This window comes from Cryptomeria japonica, chromosome 4 (genome assembly GCF_030272615.1).
Source record: "Cryptomeria japonica chromosome 4, Sugi_1.0, whole genome shotgun sequence".
NCBI lineage: Eukaryota > Viridiplantae > Streptophyta > Pinopsida > Cupressales > Cupressaceae > Cryptomeria > Cryptomeria japonica.
The window spans coordinates 399,108,506-399,132,995 of record NC_081408.1 but is presented as its reverse complement, the minus strand read 5'-3'; the positions used below and the strand labels follow the sequence as shown (position 1 = coordinate 399,132,995).

Here is a 24,490-nt window from a genome sequence, read left to right as displayed (position 1 = left end):
TGGCTATCGAACTGTTTAAAATACAAATATGTGTTTGGTCAACGACAGCAGGGAAGATGTACTTGCACTACAACAAAACATTGCAAAGTCAGCGATATTACATCTTGTTCCATGATGCTAATCCTCGTAGTGGTCATTTCGAACCGCTATTAAGAGTTGAAAACGAACATGCAATATATCACCAAAATACACAATTATCTGAACTTAAAAGAATCATTAGAAACAAAAGAGAAGACGAAAATATAGACAGGGGAAAAAGGCAAAAGCTTGAAATTAACAATAGCAATTCAAAACAAGAAACTGCAAAAGAAATTAGCAATAATAAAAGGAAAATAACATTACACGAACATAAGAAAATGATAAGAAACAAAACAGATGAAAAAATTATAGACCATGGCAAAAGACAAAAGTTTGAAATTAACAATATCTATTCAGAACAGGAAACTCGAGAACAAAATAGCAATCATAAAAAAAAATTAACATTTCGCCAATTGAAGAATATGATTAGAAATAATCAACAACATGAAAACATCCAACAAATAGTGCAACAAATGTTTCAAACTGAGAATACAACTTCAATGAGAATAATAAATCACAACGCGGGCAGAGTAGAATGATAAAATCAACAAAGTCAACAAGGACAAAATCATATTGTCCAATTGAGATTTACCAGAGAACAATTGAAGACACCCCTAAACATACATGTACAATATGCCACGTATTGCATTTCAGAAAAGATATGAGAACCATGAAAGGAAAACTCAAACAAATATATTATAAGTTAGTAAAATGTGATAATACTATATTGTCAGATTCCATATGTCGAATATGCTTTACTGCTTTGAAGCAATCGAAGTTGCCTAAGTATGCTACACCAAGTAATATACAAACAAACAAACCATTGGACTATGTACAAAATCTGTCACTACTAGAAGAACGACTTGTTTCACTCAGAATTGCATTCGCTCAAATATGGGAGCTAGGCTATAAAAGATCCCAAATAGGACTTACAGGCTCTATTATTAATGTTCCTATCAACATGAACATAATACAAAAAGCACTACCACAACCAATCAATAGTACAATGACAATAGTTGTATATCTCAAAAGACGCTTACAGTATAAAAATGTCTTCCAAAAGGGAATGATACGACCAAACATTGTCATGCAAGCTCTAACCCAATTGGTTGAAACAAAACTATACAAATGGCAAAATGTCCAAATTAATGACAATTGGAAAGACTGTTTACAGACTAACAATGAAGATGAAAACAACAGTGAACTTAGTATAACTGATAATGAGACAGATAGTGAGAAAGAACAAGAACATCCATCTGAAACATTGATACATGGATTTACTGAATCTACATCTATACAAAAAAAATGGATGATAAAGTCACTGAAATTGCACCTGCACAAGATTTCTATCCAATTGGAATCTTCAAGGACACATACGCCGAAGAAATGAATTTTTTGACATTATTCTTTGGTAATCCACGTGATGAAGACATTGTTAAAAGATTTAGCTACCAAAAGATTGCACAATGGGAACTGACAGATTCGCACAGACAATTTGCATACCACACAACAAACTTATTCTTTAAAACCATGAAAGTACTTATACGACAAGTTTTGTCCACAATGTGGATACGAATTCGAAAAGGGCAGCTAAAGGGAAGAAAGCTATATGCAATGGATGTCAAGGAAAAGCCAAACCTAGAGAGATTGTTGAAATCAGATATAGGTTACACCGATTTCAAAAGAATAAGAATATCACCAAATTACACACAACTACTTAAAAAGAACATATTTGCAATGATACGACAACTTGGACCTCCAGCGTTTTTGTTACTTTCACTAGTGCAGAACAAAATTGGGATCCCCTGACAAATACACTGCAACAGTTACAAACTTTACACCAATCAAGGCTACAAAACCATGAATCTTATCAAACAAAGAAAATTGATAAATTCCAATTGATCAAGAATGATCCAATAAGTTGTGCGTGATACTATAGGCATAGGATAAATGCATTAAAAAAATTGATATTTACAGATTCCACCTTCTTTGGAAATGTCATAGATTACTTCTCTGTAACTGAATTTCAAAATCAAGGAAATGAACATGACCATTTCTTGTTATGGATTGACAATGCACCGATCTATGGCAAAGACAACTATACGGACATAATACAATTTGTTGACAAGTATATCACTTGTAACACGGGACATTTGACTCCTGATTTAGCTATACTACACAAACATCACCACACAAGGCAATGCAAGACATCTAGAAGACGAGTTTGCAGATACAATTTCCCCATTCCACCAATGCAAAATACTACGATAATGCAACCACTGCCAAAAAAAAATGAAACTCTAACTACAATTGCAATAAATATAAATTCAAAATTGCAAAAAGCAAACTATGACAGTTCATATACCTTCCACATGTTCATAAATGAAATGCAATTAACAGAGGAAGATTACATATTAGCTCTTCGATCTACATTACTTAGACCGACACTACTCCTACAAAGAAAGCCATCACAGATCTGGAACAATAGTTCTCAAAAAAAATAACCCCCCTATGGAAGGCTAATACAGATGCACAATATGTCCTAAATGCATATGTTGCAGCAATGTATTGCAGTTCATACATGGCAAAAGTTGACAAATCAATGACACGTGCTTTTTAAAAAATTTGAAAATATCACCAACAAGACAATATTGATGCAATCAAGATGATAAGTAAACTTGGAAATGCTTTGCTAAACCTCCAACAAATGTCATCACAGCAAGTTGTGCACATTGTTCTATCACTACCACTAAACTATAGCTCAAGAAAATGTGTATTCATAGATACACGATCTGATAATGACCGCACATTCATACTTAAATCTATGAAACAGATCAGGAAGGAACCAGACGAATCTGAAAACATAATTTGCAAATCCATTAAAGACTATTATATAAATCGACCCAAATCTATTGCAAACATTTGCCTTGCACAATTTGTCTCTGAATATAACAAAAATGGTAGACATATCGAACGTAAAAAAAAACCAAATATTATACGTTATATCAATTTCAACAAACATATAGATGAAGAAACCCATTGCAAAGAGCAACTAGTACTGTACATGCCATTTACGACACATGAAAATACTTTGAAAGATAATTTCAATTCATGAGTAAGTGCATATGTACATCATGAAAGAACAATACAAATGAATCATTCAAAGTTTACGTACAACACTACTTCTGCATGGGGTGACATTGACGAAGTTGTCAATGATGTAAACTTAGAAAATCAAAACACACAGGACGAGGCCTCTTCATTTACAAATTCTAAAGACAAGGAATTATATGACATACAATTAGACATGAACAACAGAGGCCACCCAAAAATTTCAAGCAAATTTTTAACGTCCTTTGAAATCGGACAACACCCACAAATAATGGATAACAATGAGTACTTCAAATTAAGGTAAATGCTTAATAAAGAACAACAACAAATTGTCAAGGACATTGTGATTAAAAAATTGAAAAATATGAAAACCCCATTGCACTTGTTTCTAACAGGAGGAGCTGGAACTGGAAAGACTTTCACCACAAATGTGATATACGAAGCACTTGTACGTATTTATAACACCTCTTTTGAAAACGATATGGACAAACCAAAGGGTCTTAAAATGGCATTCACTAGAAAAGCAGCATATAACATAGGTGGAATCACATTACATTCAGCATTTCACATTTCATTTAACAAATCCGAATTTCTTCCACTCAATACTAAAACACTAGACAAAATGTCAAAGCATTACAAACAACTCTGTGTACTTCTTATAGATGAAATATCACTTGTGGGCTCTACATTCTTACAGTACATTGACAAAAGGTTATGTGATATAATGCAAATGCCCATTGCACATTTTGGGAACCTTGACATGATCTTTGTTGGAGATCTATATCAAGCACAACCTGTACTTGACTCTAATGTGTTTGAAAATAAACCAACTCAAAAAGAATTGCTGCCCTACAACTTTTGGAAAGAGAAAATAAGGTGTTATTCACTAAGTTGTACAATGAGACAAAAAGATGACATTTTTATATCAATCCTCGATAGAATCTGCATTGGGTTACAAACAAACAATGATTTGCATTATCTGAATCAACATTGCTCACGACCACCACCCATTGACCCTACATTTCCTTACCTATTTTATAGGAAAAAGGATGTTGACAAACACAACAATAAAATGCTATCTATCATTTCAGACAATGCCATTGTCATAGATGCAATAGATGAATATGAAGAAACTAATTTTACAATAAGATTGTACAACCATACGACTATGTTACCCACACAGATAAAATTGAAACGAAACGTTCTTGTGGAAATCTATGCAGGCAACTATAACAGAAAAGATGGTCTAGTCAATGGAATGGATGGAATATTTAAAGCATACACAAAATACAATGACAATGACATTGTATGGCTCAAAATAAACAACCTTACAATAGGACAACAAGAAAGTTAAAAACTAGCTCAATGCTACACAAATGACATTAATAAACAATGGGTACCTATACTTCGGATTGCTAGACCCATTCAAAAAATATCAATGAACAACAAAATAACAATTAGAAAACAATTTCCTATACAACTTGCATGTGCAAGAACCATACATCGGTCCTAAGGACTAACAATGGAAGGTTTAGCATTTGATCCCACAGCTATCTGACAACATGGCCTCACATATACCGCACTTTCACGTACCAAATCAATGCAATCATTATTCTTGCTTAAACCTCTAACTACAAACAATTTCAAAATAAAGAAAAAAGTACATCTTGAAATGTCATGCCTTCAAACCAATGCAATATGGAAATTTGAAAACATTAATGTATGTTCCCACAACATGGCACAACTCTTGGTCTGCACATTAAACACTCATAGTTTACAAGCACACACAAATGATATTCTAAATGACTATGACATAATGTCATCTGACATCATTTGTCTATAAGAGGTTCATACCCATCCTTATCAAAGTAACACTCTACTAAACCTTTACAATTTTGCTGCTATACATAACATTCATGGCATTATGACCTTAACTAAGAAACATCTACAAATATCAAAAACAAAAGAACATAGATCACGAAATGTAGAAGCAATTACAATAACAACACCACTCCCAAACAATGATCTCAATGTTTGTAATGTTTATGCAAGACCAAATGCTCCTATACTTGAAATTTTAACAATCATGAACAAAGTATTGTCCCACATTCCCCCAAAACAAATTCTATATATTGTGGGAGATTTCAATATTGACATGGCCATACAAAGCAAACGTCAAAAAATGCTTGCGAGTTATATGAAAAAATACAATATACATTTCTTGTTAGACGAATCACACACTGTAAACAAACCACTAATTGATCACATCTAGTCTAATGCAAACAAAAACATATGCTTCATTTATAAAACAGAGGCATACTAGACTGATCATCTTGCTACTTTTATGAACATGCAAATCATTGAATTTAGAAACTAAACTTCAAAATACTAAAAAAATATAACAAATAGAATCACAAATACACAGTGTTCAAATATAATAGAAATGCAATTCCCACAACACATATAAAATTTGGCTTCTACAATTCACAAACAATTCATCCATACATGCAAATAAAACACAATAATAATAAAATTTATTCCAATACTACATATCTTTTTTTGCAGGAGAACAATGGAGCTCACAAAAAGATCAGGAAAACAAACACAAATCAATCAAGAACAGATCACAAAAAGGTATTGAACTTATCTTATATCAAATTAATAAATATTATGTAAAGTTAACAATATTAATGCACTAGTCTTACGATTCTTGCAGATCAAAAGTGAAAGGACAAAATGCCATATCTATTGAAGACTTGAATGCAAGGAAAGCAGGAAACATCTTTGAAGGGGATGTGCTCGTTGTCTATAAAGCCACACTTGACAAAGTGAACAAATCAAGGCCTGTCCTCCGTGCAGATCTAACTGATTTGAAAGCTGAAATGACAATTACAGTTAATGATACTGGTGACCTTGTAGAAAAATATGAAGAAAAAATAGTGCCAAATTCTGCAATTTGCATTTCAGGATTTGATATTGCCCCAAAGACAGACTACGATCATGGTGACAGTGACTGTATTCTAATCCTCAAAGACTCAACAACAATTGAAACAATGCCACGCATGTGTCAAGAATACAATTTCATACCAAGCACCACAATAAGACAACTACGCTTCAGTACAAATGAGTACCCCATTGGAACAATTGGTGCCTTGATAACAAGGACAAGCAAACAAGGTTCACAATACACACTTGAGATCAAAGATGGTGACAATGAAACAGACAAAGTACAGGTAAAAAACTTCTAAATTGTTTCCAAACAACTTGTTCCAAACTTCTGTTTAGTAGAACAAAATACTTTGCATTCTAAAAGTTTTTACACAACATAACTAACCATGTTACTCTCCATAGTTGTACCTGCACCAAAGTTTTGGCCAGCAATGCCTCACAATAGAAGACCATCTACAAAGGAATGAAATCCCTGCAATGTTGTTCAGAAATATTGTAAAAAAAGTGGACCAAAGAATAACATTCTGCACAAGCCTTTCTACATTCATATGCAAACTCAACGACAAAAGAACATTGGAAAGGCTCAATGGCTTACTGAATACAACTTATGAGGTAACTATTTTCACAACACGCATGTCTTTATTTTTCAAATTCACTGTTTGCACACCACAGTAACATTTACCCATCTCTTACAGGTTGATGGTATCTTAAAAGTGGCAAATCCATTCTCAGTTCCATTCTATGCATTTTGCCCACAATGCAATTATAAATTTGAGAACTATGGCATGCTTGAAGACAACACTGCTCACTGCACCAGGTGTCACAAAAAAGTAAACTGTGTATACTCACTTCAGCTGAATACAATACTTACAGCAGAAAATAAACAAACTATACAATGCTCTCTTGATAAGTCCACAATTGAACAATTGTTGCCAGCACTTCAAAATACTACATATGAAGATTACAAAGAAGACAAATCAAGAGTTATCTTCATTCTATGTGATTTTACAACAAAAGGCCACTTCACCTCTCAACCAAAACAACCTCATTACTCATGCCTTTGTTCTTCACGAATGATTTCTACAAAAAGGTAAACATGATACATTACATTAACTATACATTTCAAACATTTTTATTAACTCTATATTATAACAAATACTAATTTACAAACAATAAAACCAATTTTTGTTTTGTAGGAAGGAGAGAATCTCTAAGGCATAAATCACGGATACCTGTCATATGGAAGAACTCCTCTCAAATAGACTACTACTGGTTAACAAATCAAAGCAAATTAGATACAAATTTACTTTCTCTGTTTAAAACTTTATATGTTTAAAACTTTATATTTATCATGCACTCTACAAATTGTTGTTTACATAAATGTTGCACTATAATAGTCAACAACTCTTTTTTAAATGTACCTAATGTTCAAAAGACAAATTAATTAAAATATGCACTGTCTGATAAGATAAATTTATTATACTCAGTTGTCCATTTCTTCTCTGTGTTTAACCTCTCAAGCAAAACTAATTTCCACAGTTACAATATATGCATGTTCTATTCAGTATTTCATAGACAATTTGATCATGTGCAAGATTGTCTTCTTTGCCAACTAATTTTCGCACTTACAATATATGTCTGTTCTACTTCAAATATAGCAGTGTTCATTGTTTGGTACCTGGTTTCCAACTTTCCAGCCAATTTATCCATTCTCTATTTTTGGATGTTCTTTTTGCTTGCTAAATCTTGGCTGAGGTCATGGGTTGCTTTTGATGCTATGCAAGATAAATTTGACCAAAATTATTTTCCAGTTTGATCTATATTTGTAAGATTTGTAATTATCGGTCACTTGCTCCACATTTCTAAAATTTGTGAACAGCGGTTGTTAGCTTCATGAACTAGAATTATTTGTAAATTTGTGGCGGATTTGAACCCGGATTGTACCCTCCCAACTGTTACTTGTTATCCCTAGACTGCAAACCCATTGGAATTTATTTCGAGCTTGGTACCATCTTGTGGGTATCTGAATCTAAGTTGTGCTTTTATCAGTGTTGCTCGACACAATGCCTTGGAATTCAAATGGACCTTACGGTTGACACCTTTTTTTTTTAATTGAAACTTAGAAATGACTGGTGTATTTGACCACTATATAAACTAGGTGGAAAATTCGCATTTAAATGCATGGTACTCACATGTCAACTGGCATGTGGCTTTGACAGTGACGCAAAAAATTGAAATAATTGTCAAATTACCTTTATTTGCTCTTTCCAGCCTTTCAGAGAGACAAATCACTCCTCTTTGTCAATGGGCACGTTGGCTTCACTGAAATATATATATTTATCTGTCGTGTTAATATTTTATATACTATATTTTTACAACAAATGACTCAATCATAAATTCCCATGTACAATAGAATGTCAATATCATATTTACATTTTATATTCTCCTTCGAAAAATAAAAAATATGTTGATTTTGTTGTCATTCATTTTCTTTCAGCTTCCTCTGGCTGTACATTATTCATTTTCTTTCAACTCATCTTTATGGATGAACAGACGCTTTGCATCTCTTCTTATTTTTTATCAATTTTATATCGTAAAGTGAGATAAGCGCCTCGAAAAGGATATCTCTCAACGTATTTTATATATAATAGTAATATATGTAGACTAGTATTAACGTACAATTATTTTCTATTATAACTCTTTTATTTATATAAAAGATTCCCAACCCTTTTAAAATATATTTTACCTTTAATTTAAAACAACCTTGATATTATAACTAATAATACTATATTGTTAGAGATATTTAAAATTTATAGACACCTTTACAAATGTTAAACATGCTTTACTCTTTCTCCTATAGAACGTTGACCTGTTAACAACAATAAGGAATTGGTATGGTGATATCATCTTGACATCATGATGATGTCGTGAGTGGGAAGGAGGGAGGGAGGTTAGTGTGAACGCCAGATTTGGTATACAAGTCCAATGTGGCTAGTTACCTATTATTATGGCCTACTACACCTATGATTCTCCCAGCCTCACCAATATTTATTTAGGCCTCCCCTCTTATTAGAAAGCCATGCCATGTGGAACCTAGATCACAAGCATACAAGAGGAAGAGCATTTGCCAAGCACGCCTCGCAATTTAAATCTAGAAAATCTCTCATTATATTCCTCTGGATCTCGCTCTGTATGATCTCCTTCACTCCATCCATTTTTCTGATCAGAAGTACTTTCTTCCTGCACAAATTTACCGAAAAATCCGCAAAGAGATCACTTGCAGTTATGTCTAACATGAATAATGATATAGAAAGCAAGAGCCCATTTGAGAGACCTCGATCAGTAGTGAAAAAATTGTTGTCAAAGGAGCAGCCTGAAGGAGATGGTGCACTTGTTAGACGAAGCATTGGAAGGTACAGGGTAGGGGATTTTTATTTTCAGGATCCCTTCATTTTGGGGTTTTTTTTCTATTTTTGATTTGGATGCTTGTTTGCAGGCCTGAATTGCGGAATCTTGATCCTTTTCTTTTGCTTGACGAATTTTCAGGTCTCTTCTTTTGCCTCTTTATATTTTGGTCATATTGGATCATTGCATTTGTCCTTTATTTAATTAATTTCTTGTTACTGGTACTTGTTTGCCTCTTGATGAGGTTGCCCTTTTTCAGTTGCATTTTACGGCAAAAATGCCTAAAAACGTCTATACAGACATCAAATTTAGGTCCCGATCGTATCGTGTGACTCGTAAAATAGGAATTTGCATTCTTTGTTTGATCATTTTTTTGGTGGGAAACAAAAACATTGAGGATTGGATATTTAATAGTAAGATCATAAATAATGATGGTGCGTAATTTTTACAGGTAATTCACTTAAGGTTTATTAACGTTTGATAAATTTTTGAAAATAATATCCCCTGCAAGTCTAATTTTCGAAGCAACGGAAAGATATTTAGTCAATTGGCAATTATTAGCGCATAAGTATTTCTATGACCTAGATATCTCGCATTTGTTATCGTCCTATGACGACATATGGCAATTTGTTCTTGGGCATTCATTGAGGTCCAGTTTCGTGATCTTTGGACGCGTCTCTTATGATTTGGAATCTTGCATCTGTTGTTTGGGTTTTGCTCGGATGCAAATAAATGTGCTTGATTGGTTGTGAGCTTGGGCTGATATAGTGATTTGATTGTTTTGAAAAACACTTCTCCCTGACTCGTGAATTATGATCTTAAAGAGTACAATCCTTATATATGTGGTGCACGTATGCTTGATCTTGAACATATTCTTTTAAAGGAAGCTATTTACCGAGTTATGAATTTTACTCTGTTTGCAGTTACTCCTCCTGGAGGTTTTCCAGATCATCCTCACAGAGGTAATCTTTTCATAGCTTTGTTTTTTGAAACCAGTCTCTGTGGGAATTCGGAAAGACTTGTATAACTGCAGTTTTTGTTTTTTTCACTTTTAAAAGGCAAACTAACCATGCATTTTCTCGTGTGGCAGGATTTGAGACTGTTACATACATGCTCAAGGTATGTATTTTGAGCCTTATACCATATTCCCGTCTCTGTACCATACTCTTAATCCTTGGCCCTAGTTTAGATTATTTTTCATGAATTCAGCTTGGTATATTGTGTCTCTGGCGTCTTTGATTTTGACTTGATTAAGCATTTGCACATGCAATTGATGACTGACAGAAGATTATTTCCCAGGTTTCTTCTGAATTATATGAAGAATAACTCTTTTGATAGGTCTACCTTGCTGTCAATTATTGATGGAAGGAAGTGCTTTGCATAAATTTTAATGGATGCTCTAGAGAAGTGTTGATGACTTGTGAAATTTTGAATATGATTATGATACTTGTGTGTTGGGCATGTTCGTTTGAGAACCAGGTTTGTATGAATTCACTTTCGGGATTAAATATATGATTGTTTGTGCAGGGAGCTGTTACACATCAAGACTTCGCAGGACATAAGGGTACCATCAAAGCTGGTGATCTGCAAGTAAATGAGTTCTTCCCTCTCTTTTACGCATGGCTTGTTTCAAATGAAAATAGGTAAAAAACAGAGATGCGATAGGATTCTCTAAGGTTTTGTTGGACCATGCAGTGGATGACTGCTGGGAGAGGTATAGTTCATTGTGAAATGCCAGCAAGCAAAGGAGTCCATCATGGGCTGCAATTATGGGTCAATCTTTCAAAGAAGGACAAAATGTAAGTACTCCTTTATAAATCTTATGCCATTTTGAATGTTGGTTGTCCATTTCCTCAAAGTCGATGAAATTCATATTGCCGTGGGGTTTGATTATTAGGATCGAACCTGCATATCAAGAATTGGAAGACAAAGACATACCCAAGGTCGAGAAAGATGGTGTTAGGGCAATTGTAATAGCTGGAGAAGCCCTGGGAATTAAATCCCCTGTATACACACGAACTCCAACATTGTTCTTGGATTTTACAATGAAACCTGGAGCTGTTCTTCATCAAGAGGTTCCGGAGGGTTGGAATGCATTTGCTTACGTATTAGAAGGCGAGGCAATCTTTGGGAATGTTGATTCATCGGCCATTACTGCTCATCACACTGTTCAATTGAGCGCTGGTAATGGCTTGAGTGTCTGGAACAAGTCTAACAACCCTTGCAGATTTGTTCTAATTGGGGGCCGGCCATTAAACGAGCCAGTTGTGCAATATGGCCCTTTTGTCATGAACGCTAAAGACGAGATAATTCAAGCCATTGCAGACTATCAGCATAGCAGAAATGGTTTTGAGAGAGCCATAAACTGGCACTCTGATTCTGTTGTGCTCAGTGAAGCCGATTAGAGAGCATATGTGGAGTTCAAATGAAATAATCAGATTTTAAACCACAGAAATATATGCCCCGAGCATTGTACCCTAAAATGTTTTAGAATGCCTTACCCTTGTTATTCCCTATTTGGAAATCATATAATTATTGTGATTTATTTTAATAGGGAATTCTTTGATTTCTTTTTGCATCAGCGACAGATTATTGTTAATTAGCTGTTTGTAACAAAAGTTTTCACATTTGTGGAATGAGCATAGAATTTGTTCCAAATTTATTTGATGGCATTTGTTACTAGTATTTGAGTGCAAATACCGAAAAGCTTAACAAACGCTATCTCTGAATAACTCTGCAAGTTTTGGAACAATCACCGCGGATAAAGGTTACATGGTAATATAAAAAGTACCATATCTGGTTTTATCTGCTACGCTTCATTGTAGCTTCACAATTGCTAGAAAAAGGTACAATTTTTTTTGTGCCCGCAGGAATACAATAGTTATGATAAGTGTATGTTAGTACAAAGCTTCATAGGATTACAAAATTATACTTTCCAAGAAAACAGCTGTGTGAAATATTACGCTACTGACCAAAGTATTCTACGGATAATGGCCGTGAGTTGAAAGAGTTCTAAGATAGCTCTAGTCCTATATCCTTTAATGCAAGAAAGCTTTGCAAGAAAAAAACTCCTGTTAAATTATACGGTAGTGGCCAAATTGTACTACTTAGAATGGTTATGAGTTAAAAACAGTCTTAAGATGGCATTAGTTCTCCATCCTTCAATAAGGAGTATTTTGTTCTCTTCTTTGATGGCCTGAAGTGAAGTATTTATTTTCTTCTTGGATAGTTGGTGTGTGGTGTTCGTCAAACTCTAATCTCTGGTTTATTTTCTATGAAGCTTTTTGAATTTACGCTGTGTCTGTGGGATTTAGGATTGCAGAAAGCACAAATATGCAGAGACACAATTGATGGATCAAGATCTAGCTTATCACAGTCCGCTTTTTGAGTCAGCAAGGTGGCGATGCATAGGGTTTGACATTATCAGTAGAAGTGAATGGTTGAGAGTGGTTGTATTCAGCCATGTTCAAATAAGGAGTTCATCATACATGTCAATAAGACTGTTGGTGATGTTTTCTAAAGCAGTTAAATGAAATTTCTCCAAGAAAAATGTGTCATGTCTTTCATCTGTACAAAACTCAAACAACGCTTGTAGCTACAACTGCAGGCCTACTTATTTTTTAACAACATTATGGAACCATGGGCGTTTGGGGAGATCAGGAGGTATGGCATGCTTCTTCCTACTAAGTAGTGAAGTTAAATTTTAATTCGCATCAACTCTCTATGTCTCCTATTGAAAAGATACTGGAGAAACTATGGGAGGTGCTCAATTTAAAACAAATAAAAACTTCTATCAGATGCTTCTATGGAGCTTCATTCAGAATGCATGCAGAATTGCCTGATGCCAAGTAAATTGATGACACAAGAAGTTGCCTCTAACTCTCCAGGATTGGCCATTAGCTTTGTCTGTGGTAGAATTGATTTGCATATCCCAGTGTGTTAAAACTAGATATTTATTTTAGCAAGAATCTTGGTTTTGGGTTCGATGTTTTTAATTATTACTTGAATTACCAGTTTTAGTGACCACATAAATGACAGTTGCAGTAATTAATTTTACAGGTACGGATTTACTTCAATTTTAGCAATTTTCAGCTCATACATTTTATAAAACTGACATTGGTTACTATATCAATTTCATATTTTGCTGTTTTCTTTCTACAGGCTCCAGGAGCAATTACTATTTCATGAAGGATTTGGATTTCCTTTTTCAGGGTAGAAAGTGAAAATACAGAAAGGAGAAATACATTCGAAGCAGTTAAGAACAACCAGAAAATTTAATAACTGGAGTTGAGATCATTTTAAAAGCTTGTGGGTAGAGTCCAAAAGTCCATGCACATCATTCCTTGCACCCAAAAATAGGCTTATGTAATTCCAATTAACTTTACCGCAGTGAAAAATATCACATTCCAATCCAGACCAATGACCAGAGACATTATTGAAGAAGAAAAGGAAGGAAATTGGTGGAGTTTGAAGTAATCATTTTTTCTATATTACTTTTCAGCTGTGTATCACTAGATGTTTGGAACTTTTTATAGGTAGATGAAATCCACCGGTATCTTACTTGTCAGATTTTTCCTCTGTTAAAAAAAATTTCGTAGCAATAATCACTGGAAAAGTCCAGTTTAGTGGATTTTCAACTCAGCACAGTGATATCTGACGTCAAGGAATGGTAGGTATGATATCATCATAAATATCTGAGTATATGGCAGGCAACAAGGGAGTCAACAACTGTACAGATAGCCCTGCTGATAAGTGCGAGTATAGAGATGGACATCTACAATATTGAGAATCAGTTGGGAAACCTTTGTAATAAAAATTTTTAAAGATGTATTTTTAATTCTTACAAAATGAAATTAATAGTTTTTAATAATAGTTTCATAACTAAACAGATCACCACTGGGCCTACAATACAGTATCAGTTACAATACAATCATTACTACAACTGAACATGTCACTTGTAATTAGTGATTACAACGATATCTACTTTACTAGCAATTGATTACAACGATATCTATTTTACTTGCAATTGTACCTTGGTGTGTAATGGGTACACCTAATACATTAGCATATTATAGTTCATTTTTTTAAGAAGTTGAGTTTTTATTGGTAAAAGGTGGTGTGATTAGAATGAAGGATAGGAAGTTTGAAATGTTAGAATTTGTAGTATATATAAACATATATCATCAATGGCTAATAGTGTTTTTAAAAAAATATGTACAAAATGCAAAATATAATTGTAAACATTATGGAATTGAACATAAGGTTTACATTTGAAATTTCCTGCAATGTTTCAAGCAAATGCATAATTAACATATAAAGAGTAGGTCCTAACAAATATTTGAATTCTACATAGTTGCACAATTGATTTCAAACTATATAGAAGAAGAGAAACTAAAACAATAAGTGGGTGTATTTGATTTAAAACTATAAAGAAGAATAGTGGCCAAAACAATATTTGGCAAAGTCACATATTGTGAAATTATTTTTTTGTATAACTTGAATGAGTTCAATAATTTACCATATAGAAATCAATCATTTTTCAGCAACATCAAGTATTTGAAATAAAGGATAGGAGGGTTCATATGGTAGGATTTGTAATATGTACAATATGATCACAACCAAAACCATAAGTTTGAACACCTCACACACTCTTACAAACACCACAAATTTGTCAAATAGAGTTCTATAAAACATTTTCCATATAATTTCAAACACTATGGAATTGAACATATATTCCACATTAATTTTGATTGAAATATAAGAATTTTTTTTATCAATTATGTAAGAATTTAAAATTTCATAAAAGTTTGATATTCGTTATAGCCCTATAGCATGATAAAATTGTTAATGTTTGATAATACATGCTTGGTAAGATTAAGAAGATAGGTAGCTTTAATTGAACTATGTGATAAGTTTCAATAGTAGGCATTGTATAAGTATCGTAGAAATAGGAGATGGAACAAACCTGGAGTTATGTAGTTATGTAGTTATGTAGTTATGGTTGATTGCTTGAAGAGTTTGCATTTGATAATGTTGTCAGGCATGCCTCTTCTTCTTTTCATTGAGCAACATATGGGTTTTGTTGTATGCATGCATATCTTTGGAATGTTAAGTGAGGGTGAATGCAAAGATTTTCAAGTTCACGGTCCCTTGAAATAGTTGTGAATGTCAAGCCTTGCCGATCAATGTTGTCGATGTCGATTGTTGCTCTTTGAAGTGTGAGCCCTTGTGATTTGTATATTGTTAAGCCCCATACCATTTTTAGTGGTACCTGACATCGAAGACCACAACTTATTGGAGTTACAAGGATATTTTTTGGGTTGTTTTGATCCCAAGCTGGACCTGTGTAATTTTTGAATTGAACGACAACAAATAAGGAAAGTTGAGGTGGTTTTTCACCATCATTGTATACAATTATTTTGACTTGTCCAAGTGCACCATCGATAAGCCCTATATCCACCCATAGATTTGTACATAACATAACTTCTTGGTCAGTACATAAGAAGATCCAAAATTGAAGTTGTTCTTCATTTGGATTTTGAGCATGTGAATCCCCTGAGTTATTCTGCAGTAGATAGGGCAATAGGCTTTGCTAAAGACAACAACATGTGTTTATTATGCAATGACACCATTTCATTTGTTGCAAATAGATGTGTTGACGATAAGAAAATAGTTTGCTCTATAGAGGTGAGTGAGGAACTTGAGCAAGACATTAGTAGTTGCCAGTTTGTAATTGTAGGTTTTGCATTTTGTAAATTTGAGAGAAGTGCACGAAAAGCAATTTCGGCAGGTTGCTCTCCAATTTGACAAAATATTATATTTAATGTTACAATTGTTGTGAAGCTACGTCATAGTGTACCTCCATAGGAAGTTGAAGCATACATAAGAATGTCCAAGTGATAGGTGGTAGTTGGCCCAAGTCACCCAAGAGCATGATTGAGCATCCTCCAAATGGGATTTGGTAATGGGTAGGAATGCCTCACATAACCTAATATTAATGCATTGTATCAAATTTGGACCAATGAAGCTCATTTCATCAATTAGAATGTAATGAATGAAGTACATGCTCTCTTGGAAGCTTGCTAATGTTTGTCCTTGTAGAGGGACTATTTCTTTGATTGGAATTTGAAGGGCAAAATGAATCATTGATGCTTGTATGTTGAATGTTGCGACACATGTTGGTGCAAGGAGTAGTAATGGTGATTATCCATTTGGTGTTGATCTCATAGTGTAGACTTTATGCTTGTTATCAGGTATGACTTTACTATTCCTGCAATTCCTTGAACGATAATTTTCAATGGTGGTTGTAAAGTATTGGCATATAGATGTGAAATAACTATATCATATGTCTTTTGTTGTTGTACAGATTGGCTACAATAGGTCGATTGATTGAGGACATGGTGGGATTGAAATGTTGGGTGGTTCGAGTGTATGAAAGTAGTAGCTATCACTTTTCATTGTGGACCTAAGTGGTGTTCAGCCCAATCATGGTTCAAGTCAATGTCACGTTGGCCAAGCATATCAAGTTCATCTAGGTGAATAGGAAGGCCATGGTATAAAGGTGATAGGACTTGCCATTCATTAAGGAATTTTTCCTGCATGTCTTTTGGCTCTCTTGAAGGAGTGCTAGCATTAGTTTCTTTGATTGCTTCTGAAGTTGTCCATCATACATGTCATGGATGTAGTTGTGTGAGAACCTCTCTCATTGTGTTTTTATTCCATCATCTGATGAACCAAAATCTAGTTGAATGTTGTGGAATGGGTGGTACAACATTAGTTCACTCCAACAGAATGCTTGAAAACATTTGTCCTCCTTTGCAGGGATGGATGTGAAGCGAGGGGATACTTGAACAATGACTAGTTTGGATCGCTCTTTACATTGATCACACTTTTGAGATGCATTGAAGGGCCATTTATGAGTTACTTCAATAAGAGACATCCTCTCTAGATGTATAGGTCGTGCCACGTAAGTTGCAATAATTTGGGTATGTGGTTGTGTTTGTGGGTGAGAGTGATACACGTTGGAATTTTTTTGTTTACATTTAAAGAAACAAGTGTTCTACTAGAGAAGGATAGTGGTAGCTTTAGTAGAAGGTGGCAACTCTCTTGAGCACCTATATCACAGTTGACAAGGTTGTCAAGAAGCATTTTTCGAAAAGCATTAGAAGTTGGCTTATCAAATTCAAAGTTGGTTAAAATGTGAGACAACATTACATGGTATGTTACAAATTTGTTTTCAGCTTTAGGTGCATATTTTGCAATATATTTGATCCCAACATCAATTGAGAGAATGGGTTGACAATCTACATTGGCCCTCCATATAGAGGGAATGAATGGGTTGTGAAGATTCAGGTGGTCATCATTGTGAGCAAGGATGTGCTTAGGCTATAAATTTTCAACATTAGAAAGACTTTACTTTACTTGAATGCTCCAAGGGGCTTTGTAACGACATACATGAGTCACCGCCTTCCTTCTAAGGCATGTTTGGGTAGTACACTTTGTATGTCATTAAACATGATTGACCAATTCACAGTAGTCAATGGAAGGATCAGTTGACGCAATCATTTATGTGTCCATCAAGCAAGGCTCATCAATAATAGATTGATGAAATATTTGGTTTCTCAATTCAAGTGTTTGTGGGTTCCATGCAGAGACATATCTATCAATATAGTCAACTGCATTTTGTACTGATATAATGTTATTCCATTGTAATGTGTCAATGTTAGGTGCTTGTTGTAGCCAAATGAAACCATGGATATGTGCAGAGCCTCTATGTTGCCACTCATACCTGGGAAAAGAGTTTTTTTAGAGAAAAAAAGAGTGAGATTTCAATTTAAAAATTAAATGTTGGCAGATTTATACCTATACTAGTAGTCAATTGTACCAAGAAGTTTTTGCAAGACCTCTTCACGAAATGCACTAATTTTGTGATGCATGTAGAATGCAGTAAGGTGTGGATTTTGAACTATATTTTGTAACTTCCACCTAGAAGCCACATATGGATTTGTTGGTGCGGTGGATGGCATGATGCTATGCAAGTCTAGCCACTTCTTATTTGTTGCACTGACTGTGAAAAATAGCGTTGGGCACCCAATTTGAATGAGCATGTCAATAAGTTCCCTTTTACGTTGGTACTAGAATGGTTTTGTACCACAAATTGACAAGCCAAAACACATTAATTGATCAGCAAGCTTGTCATCAGGCAAGTCCTTTACTCTTTGATAGAGGTCAAAAATTGTTGTAGGTAGGGAATCATCCAGTTGCTTATGGGCAACAATAGATGTTGTGGCTTGACTTCGATGACGCATAAGTATATTCAATATGAAGTACCTAAACATTTGGGTGTTGACCAAACCTATTATCATGGCATCGCAGAAGATGGAGAGCATACTCATGTAGCTTAACTTCTTCGAGGCATGGTTGTTTGAATGCAATTGTTCCCTTTGGGAAAAAAATGGGGAATGACATTACAAATAATCCTTCGGTGTTGTATTCATTTATGGGAGATGGGGAAATGGGTGGGAATTGTAATATAGGAGTCGGATGACCTTTGCCTAGTTGTAGTAAAGAGCATACTTCTTCCACCTCTCTATGTGCAGGTGGAAGGTTCACCACAAATGAAGTAGTCACTTCCAAGTTGTCTTGTAATGGGTCATCCTCTATAGTAACTTCTTGCATGAAGCTCACATCAATGGGATTGAGATTTGAAGTTGTTGCTTATAGAAGGTCTAAAATGTCAATGGGGGTAAGGGGTAAGGATGATAATGCAAAGTCATCTAGTTGTACATCTTTGTAGTATGAGTCAAAGGAGATCTTATATTGTAATGCCTCGTAGACACGTCCTCTACTAACATAGAAGTTGTATTGTTGTTGGCGAGTTCTTGCCTTCTTTACTATTATTATGTCCAATCCATCTATATGCCTAGGCAAGTGGGATGAAATTGCAAAAATACCTAAGGAAAACAAATACTTTGGCCACTATATTTGAGTTTCCCACCTCTTGCATAAGTAACTTGAAGGACAAGGCTTATCCTTGCTATCAAGATCTCCTCAACTTGATTTAGCATATGCAAACATCAAGGTTGCTCGTCATGGTCCATGTTGTTCCATTTTGAAAAGCGATGCCCATTTTTTTTCTAATGTGCATTTGTAACAAGTATTAATTCCATTTGATTGCCTAGTTTTAATCCGTGGATATCTTTCGATGTAGACTTAGACATGTTGAAATATTTGAAAGGTTGTCCAACTTTGAATGAAAGTTGTTTCTAGCATTGCAATAAATTTGAGAGAAAAGTGGAGAAGTATGGATTTGGCCAATTGGGATAGGTTGATTTGTATGTTGAATTGACCAATTGGGATAGGTTGAGTTGTATGTTGAATTGAGGTACATTTGTTTCTAGATGGGTTGGATATGGGGAAGAAGAGACTATAGATGTAGAGGCTTTTCCGACAAGAATGTGTTGGGTTTCTTGTCTTCTTTTGTTAACAACATTTTTCCTTGCATGGTACCTTGCACATTGCATTTGATTTCGATGAGCACGTTTTTCTTGCATTGTATCATTCTGTATTTTCATGGCACGGTGTGTTGAGGATCAAAGGAATATGATCTACCAAGGAATGTGATCTACCTGTGAATGAATATCTTGCAAATATAAAAATATAACAAGTCAAATAATATGAATTAAAGACATGTAACTATTTGCAAGAGTGGTTTAGTAATATCAAGTTGCAAAAAAGTTGCAAACATAATTTGAAAGAACATGTGAGACCATTTTTAAAGAAACTTATGAGATAATTGTCATGAGAAAAAGAAGTCTAACATTTATCAAATTGACATAGCATATATTGATATATATGTTTATTATAGGTTGAATATCTTCACACATATCGAGACCGTTTGAAATAATTATTTTATAGTTGTAGACACTTAAATTTGCCTAATTAATTTAGTCAAATTGAATTCCCATGGCCGCTTGTATTAATTAAATAGTCTATATTATTTAATTAAATATGGAATCCCCTTTTGGTCAAATTAATTTAATTAATAGGGCCATGCCCAATTAACTGATTAAATAGCTTAATTAATTAATTCCCCTTTTCCATCTCCTTATTTTAATTTAACCAATTCAAATATCTTAATTTATCTGCATGTCTCCTAACCTAGACCTAACCCAACCATTAACCTAACCCCTAGGGTTCTAACAAACCCTATCTATCCACCCAGCTCTATCCTCTCCAACCTCCTCCCTCACATGTGTGTGCACACTCATAATTTCATAATATTTAGGAAATTTGAACCAATTTTGGGTGGCCTTCTCCCAATTAGACATGTGTCTTTGAGGACACGTGTCATGCTCCTTCTTGACATTTTTCCTCCTCGAGGACACTTGTCCTTCCTTGTTGAGCCACTTGATAAGTGTGGAAACCCATTCCATATGACACCCTTAGGATTTCCACTTGTCCTCCTTGAGGACAAGTGTTGCATTTTCAAGACCCTTCATCTCCCTTCCATTTTCTATTTAATCCCTCCCTTTTCTAAGCCATTCATCCACTTTCATGCACTCATAATTCTATAATGCCAAATTTCATCCATGTTATTGAAATCATACCCTCATAATGCAAAAATTCCATCCAGCCATTTTATCCATCTTTTCATGCTTTTGAACCCCATTTGCACAATCATGTCAATGTTCATACTCACATCCCATCATCCCACACTCATATCTTGAATCCATCTTGCACAATCCCACATCATGGAGCAAAATCAAGCATCTGCAACGTCATCGAGCACACATTCAATCAGAGAACAATCAATTCAAAGAGACATTGGTTTGTGTTTATTTAGTATTATTTGATGTTTCCAATTTCCTTTCTAACATCGTTCTCAATCTTTAGGTGTTTGAATGAATTTCGTGTTAGCTTGGATTCTTTAATTTAAATTTTCAATCATTTGTATTTGCGCATATTTTTCATCATATTTTCTAGCATGCCCAATAGGACCCACTTCACGGGTCGATTTAATCTTTTTGCTATTGTTTGAGTGTTTATCAAGTTGCAGGTCAAATTTTGCAAGGAAAAGAGGCTTTTTAGTGGTGACCCAGAGCTTATGTGCATGTTTAGGAAGCTTTTGCGCCTATGTAGGCTACTCCTACACTTGTGCAAGATAGAATTGTGCCTATGCAGCTCTATGCTACACCTGTGTAGCTCTGTCCTACACCTGTGTAGGAGAAATCTGAGCCTGTACAGTGTTTTGTGGCAGTTTGTCATAGTTGCCCTAATTTGGAGAATTACTCATTTTCCTGTGGTTGTAGTGTTAGAATAGCATTTTTTATTTAGAAATAAGGTTAAATTAAACTCATGCATTCCTAATTAGGCTTTGGTGAATGAACAACAACTTTTCACACTTTCTTTCATGCAAATTTGCTTAAAAAGAACAATAAATTCTTAGTTTGGGACTTTAAAATGATAAAAAAATCTTTCAATTTCGCTTTAATTAAATTGCAATTAGTCTAACTAGGGTTTAGAAAGGTTGAATGAACTCACAAAGACTAATTAGGATGGAAATGGACAACAATTTCTCACATTAGGGTTTGTAGGTGAGCAAAGTTATGCATTTCACTTGGATAGGCTTATAACTTCTGCATTTCCTAGTTTATGAGTTGCATTCGCTTCCTTAGGCATGGATCTATCATGTGGAACTTGAATTTGAGTGAATAAATTGTAATCATTGGCAAATTTGAGTTCAAATAAGGCAAATTTCATCAGAAATAGGGTTTACATGATCATACTAGCCCTCAACCATTCAAAATTGGTCTTTGTTTGATTGAATTTCATTGTTTTGTAGGCGCACTGCAAACCTGCACCTGTGTGGGCTCAAGATGTGCCTGTGTAGGCTCAAGTTGTGCCTGTGTAGGCTCAAGTTATGCCTATGTAGGCTCAAGTTGTGCTTTTTTAGCTCTGTTATGCATCTATGTAGCTCTGTTATGCGCTTGTGTAGAGGTAGAATATCAGGTATAATTGTTGAATTTAGTTGTGAATCATTCCAATTTCAAGGCCATTATCAAACAATAGGTCTTTTGTGTTACTGATGATCTGTGTAGAGACTTGGTGCTTGTTGGGAGAAGACTTACATTTAAACTACTAATGCATTTGGTGTAGGACGTTGTCGAAGATTACACTTTCAACTAAGTGTCTTTGATTTTGATAGTTAGACAACATTTCACTTTGGAATTAAAATGAATCAAGTGTCTTTTTTTTTGTCACACTTGAGCGCATGTAGAGTGGAGCTATTGCTAACACACACTATCCTCTTCCTTGGCTCTCATGGTCCTAGGTGCAAGAGAAAAGAGTTAGCGACGCTCATTTTTTCCTTTTGAGTAGAGAATCACCTCTTGGGGGTCTCATCACCTCAAAGGAGTGGTTCAAAGTAGAGGCACATTGGGGATATCATCTATCCCAATGGGTTCTTGAGCAGTGTTTTTTGAGCCGCTATATAAAAACCTAGTCAAGCGGTTGAAGTGTTAAGTGAATTCGTCGTATGTGGAAGCCTTCTTTGCACCAATAATCTCAATTAAAGCCTTAAGTGGCTTAATTCGATAATTCGTCATTGAACTGGACCCGTCGGAAATTTACTACAAATGATTGTTTTAGTTGCCAAAAACCTTCTTCTTGTTGACTTAGGCATTGTGATACGTGCATGCCGAAGAAACCCCTCATGTACCCTTCACCTTGAGATAGTAAATTTCTTGGGATCTTCGAGTCCTTAGAAATTTGAAGCTTGGCAATGCCCGAGAAGTGTGTGTCGTGGAGTGGAGCCAGTGCTCCCAAGCTTCTATCTATCCAATTGAATGTGGTATTCTGGACAAGGGGATTCAACAAGCATTGTCATTTGACTAGCCTAAGAAGAACATGAATGCTAATGCACTCATTATACTTGCATGTTTGTCATTTTGGGTGTCACAAAATCTTTTGTCAAAAATCAATCCAAAGTGTCAAACATTTCACATCACTAGGTCCTAGTTTTGTTTTGTCCCTCAACGAATTTTCCTGTCATTCTAGTGGATTTACGTCGGTTGTCCTGTTACATTGCTGAAATCTTGTTAGCAGTAGTTTTGTGGTTACCTAAGCTAGATGTTGAATCAGTTTATCATGTCTATCATCATCATTGCAAATCTTGGTCATCATTTCTAGCTTACATCGTCATTATCGTCTACTAGGGTCTTGACTTGCATGGTCACTTTTATCATCTCAGTTGCTAGTCATCACCTTGGTTGTAATCATCTCTATTATTGCATCGCTATTATCATCTATCCAGTGTGTGGTTTATCCCATTGCATTTGATTATCCCTGTCACTGATCAAATCTTGGTCACCACTTTTAGCTTGTGTCATGATCATCATCATTTTGAACTTCTGCATCCTTTTGTCATCATCAATATTCACCTAAGTCGGGGATTAAATATTTCCATCAAAGTCTGATTTTCTTATTTGATCAATTGTGTCATCGATCGTATTACATAATTTCAATCAAATCGATCCTTCTTATTTATTCAATCGATTGGTCCTCTAGTTCATCTATCAATCAATCCTATCAAGTTAATCACATCAAGAAAATCAGTCTTTTTGATCCCATTTTATCAAATCAGAGTAGTATGCATATTTAATGCGACAAATCATTATCAACTCTTTGAATATATCGTGTCTATAATTTTATCTTATATTTCATCATGACCTTATCACCTCGAGCTAGAGGTTCGATTCACTTTGATATATGTCGTTGCTTGAGTGTATCCTCTTAAGTAACTTCAGTGTCGCATCGCTTCATTCAGATGTCACCCAATTATGATTTGAGCATCATTCCCTTTATTTATTTGTCTATGAATCAGTCATTGCATCAATCTCAGGTCCTCATCAACATTGATCAAATCGGATAGTTTATCCAATCCTTG

The 24,490-nt window shown here is 34.8% G+C and overlaps 1 protein-coding gene across 1 annotated transcript; it reads left to right on the top strand.

The window, feature by feature from the left end:
* Window positions 1-9,164: 9,164 nt before the first annotated feature.
* Window positions 9,165-12,205, top strand: LOC131074674 (pirin-like protein). Its single transcript, XM_058011347.2, has 7 exons — window positions 9,165-9,551; window positions 9,635-9,684; window positions 10,467-10,505; window positions 10,634-10,662; window positions 11,071-11,133; window positions 11,239-11,342; window positions 11,441-12,205. Exons 1-7 carry the CDS (start codon window positions 9,223-9,225, stop codon window positions 11,946-11,948), a joined length of 1,122 nt encoding a protein of 373 aa, XP_057867330.1. The 5' UTR covers window positions 9,165-9,222; the 3' UTR covers window positions 11,949-12,205.
* Window positions 12,206-24,490: the final 12,285 nt, after the last annotated feature.

Bases quoted from the DNA above. Each gene is read 5' to 3' on its own strand.
- LOC131074674 (XM_058011347.2), top strand. From the start codon at position 9,223: ATGTGGAACCTAGATCACAAGCATACAAGAGGAAGAGCATTTGCCAAG. The intron at 10,506-10,633 runs GTAATCTTTTCA...CTCGTGTGGCAG, and splicing joins TCCAGATCATCCTCACAGAG to GATTTGAGACTGTTACATAC. The intron at 11,134-11,238 runs GTAAATGAGTTC...TGGACCATGCAG, and splicing joins TCAAAGCTGGTGATCTGCAA to TGGATGACTGCTGGGAGAGG.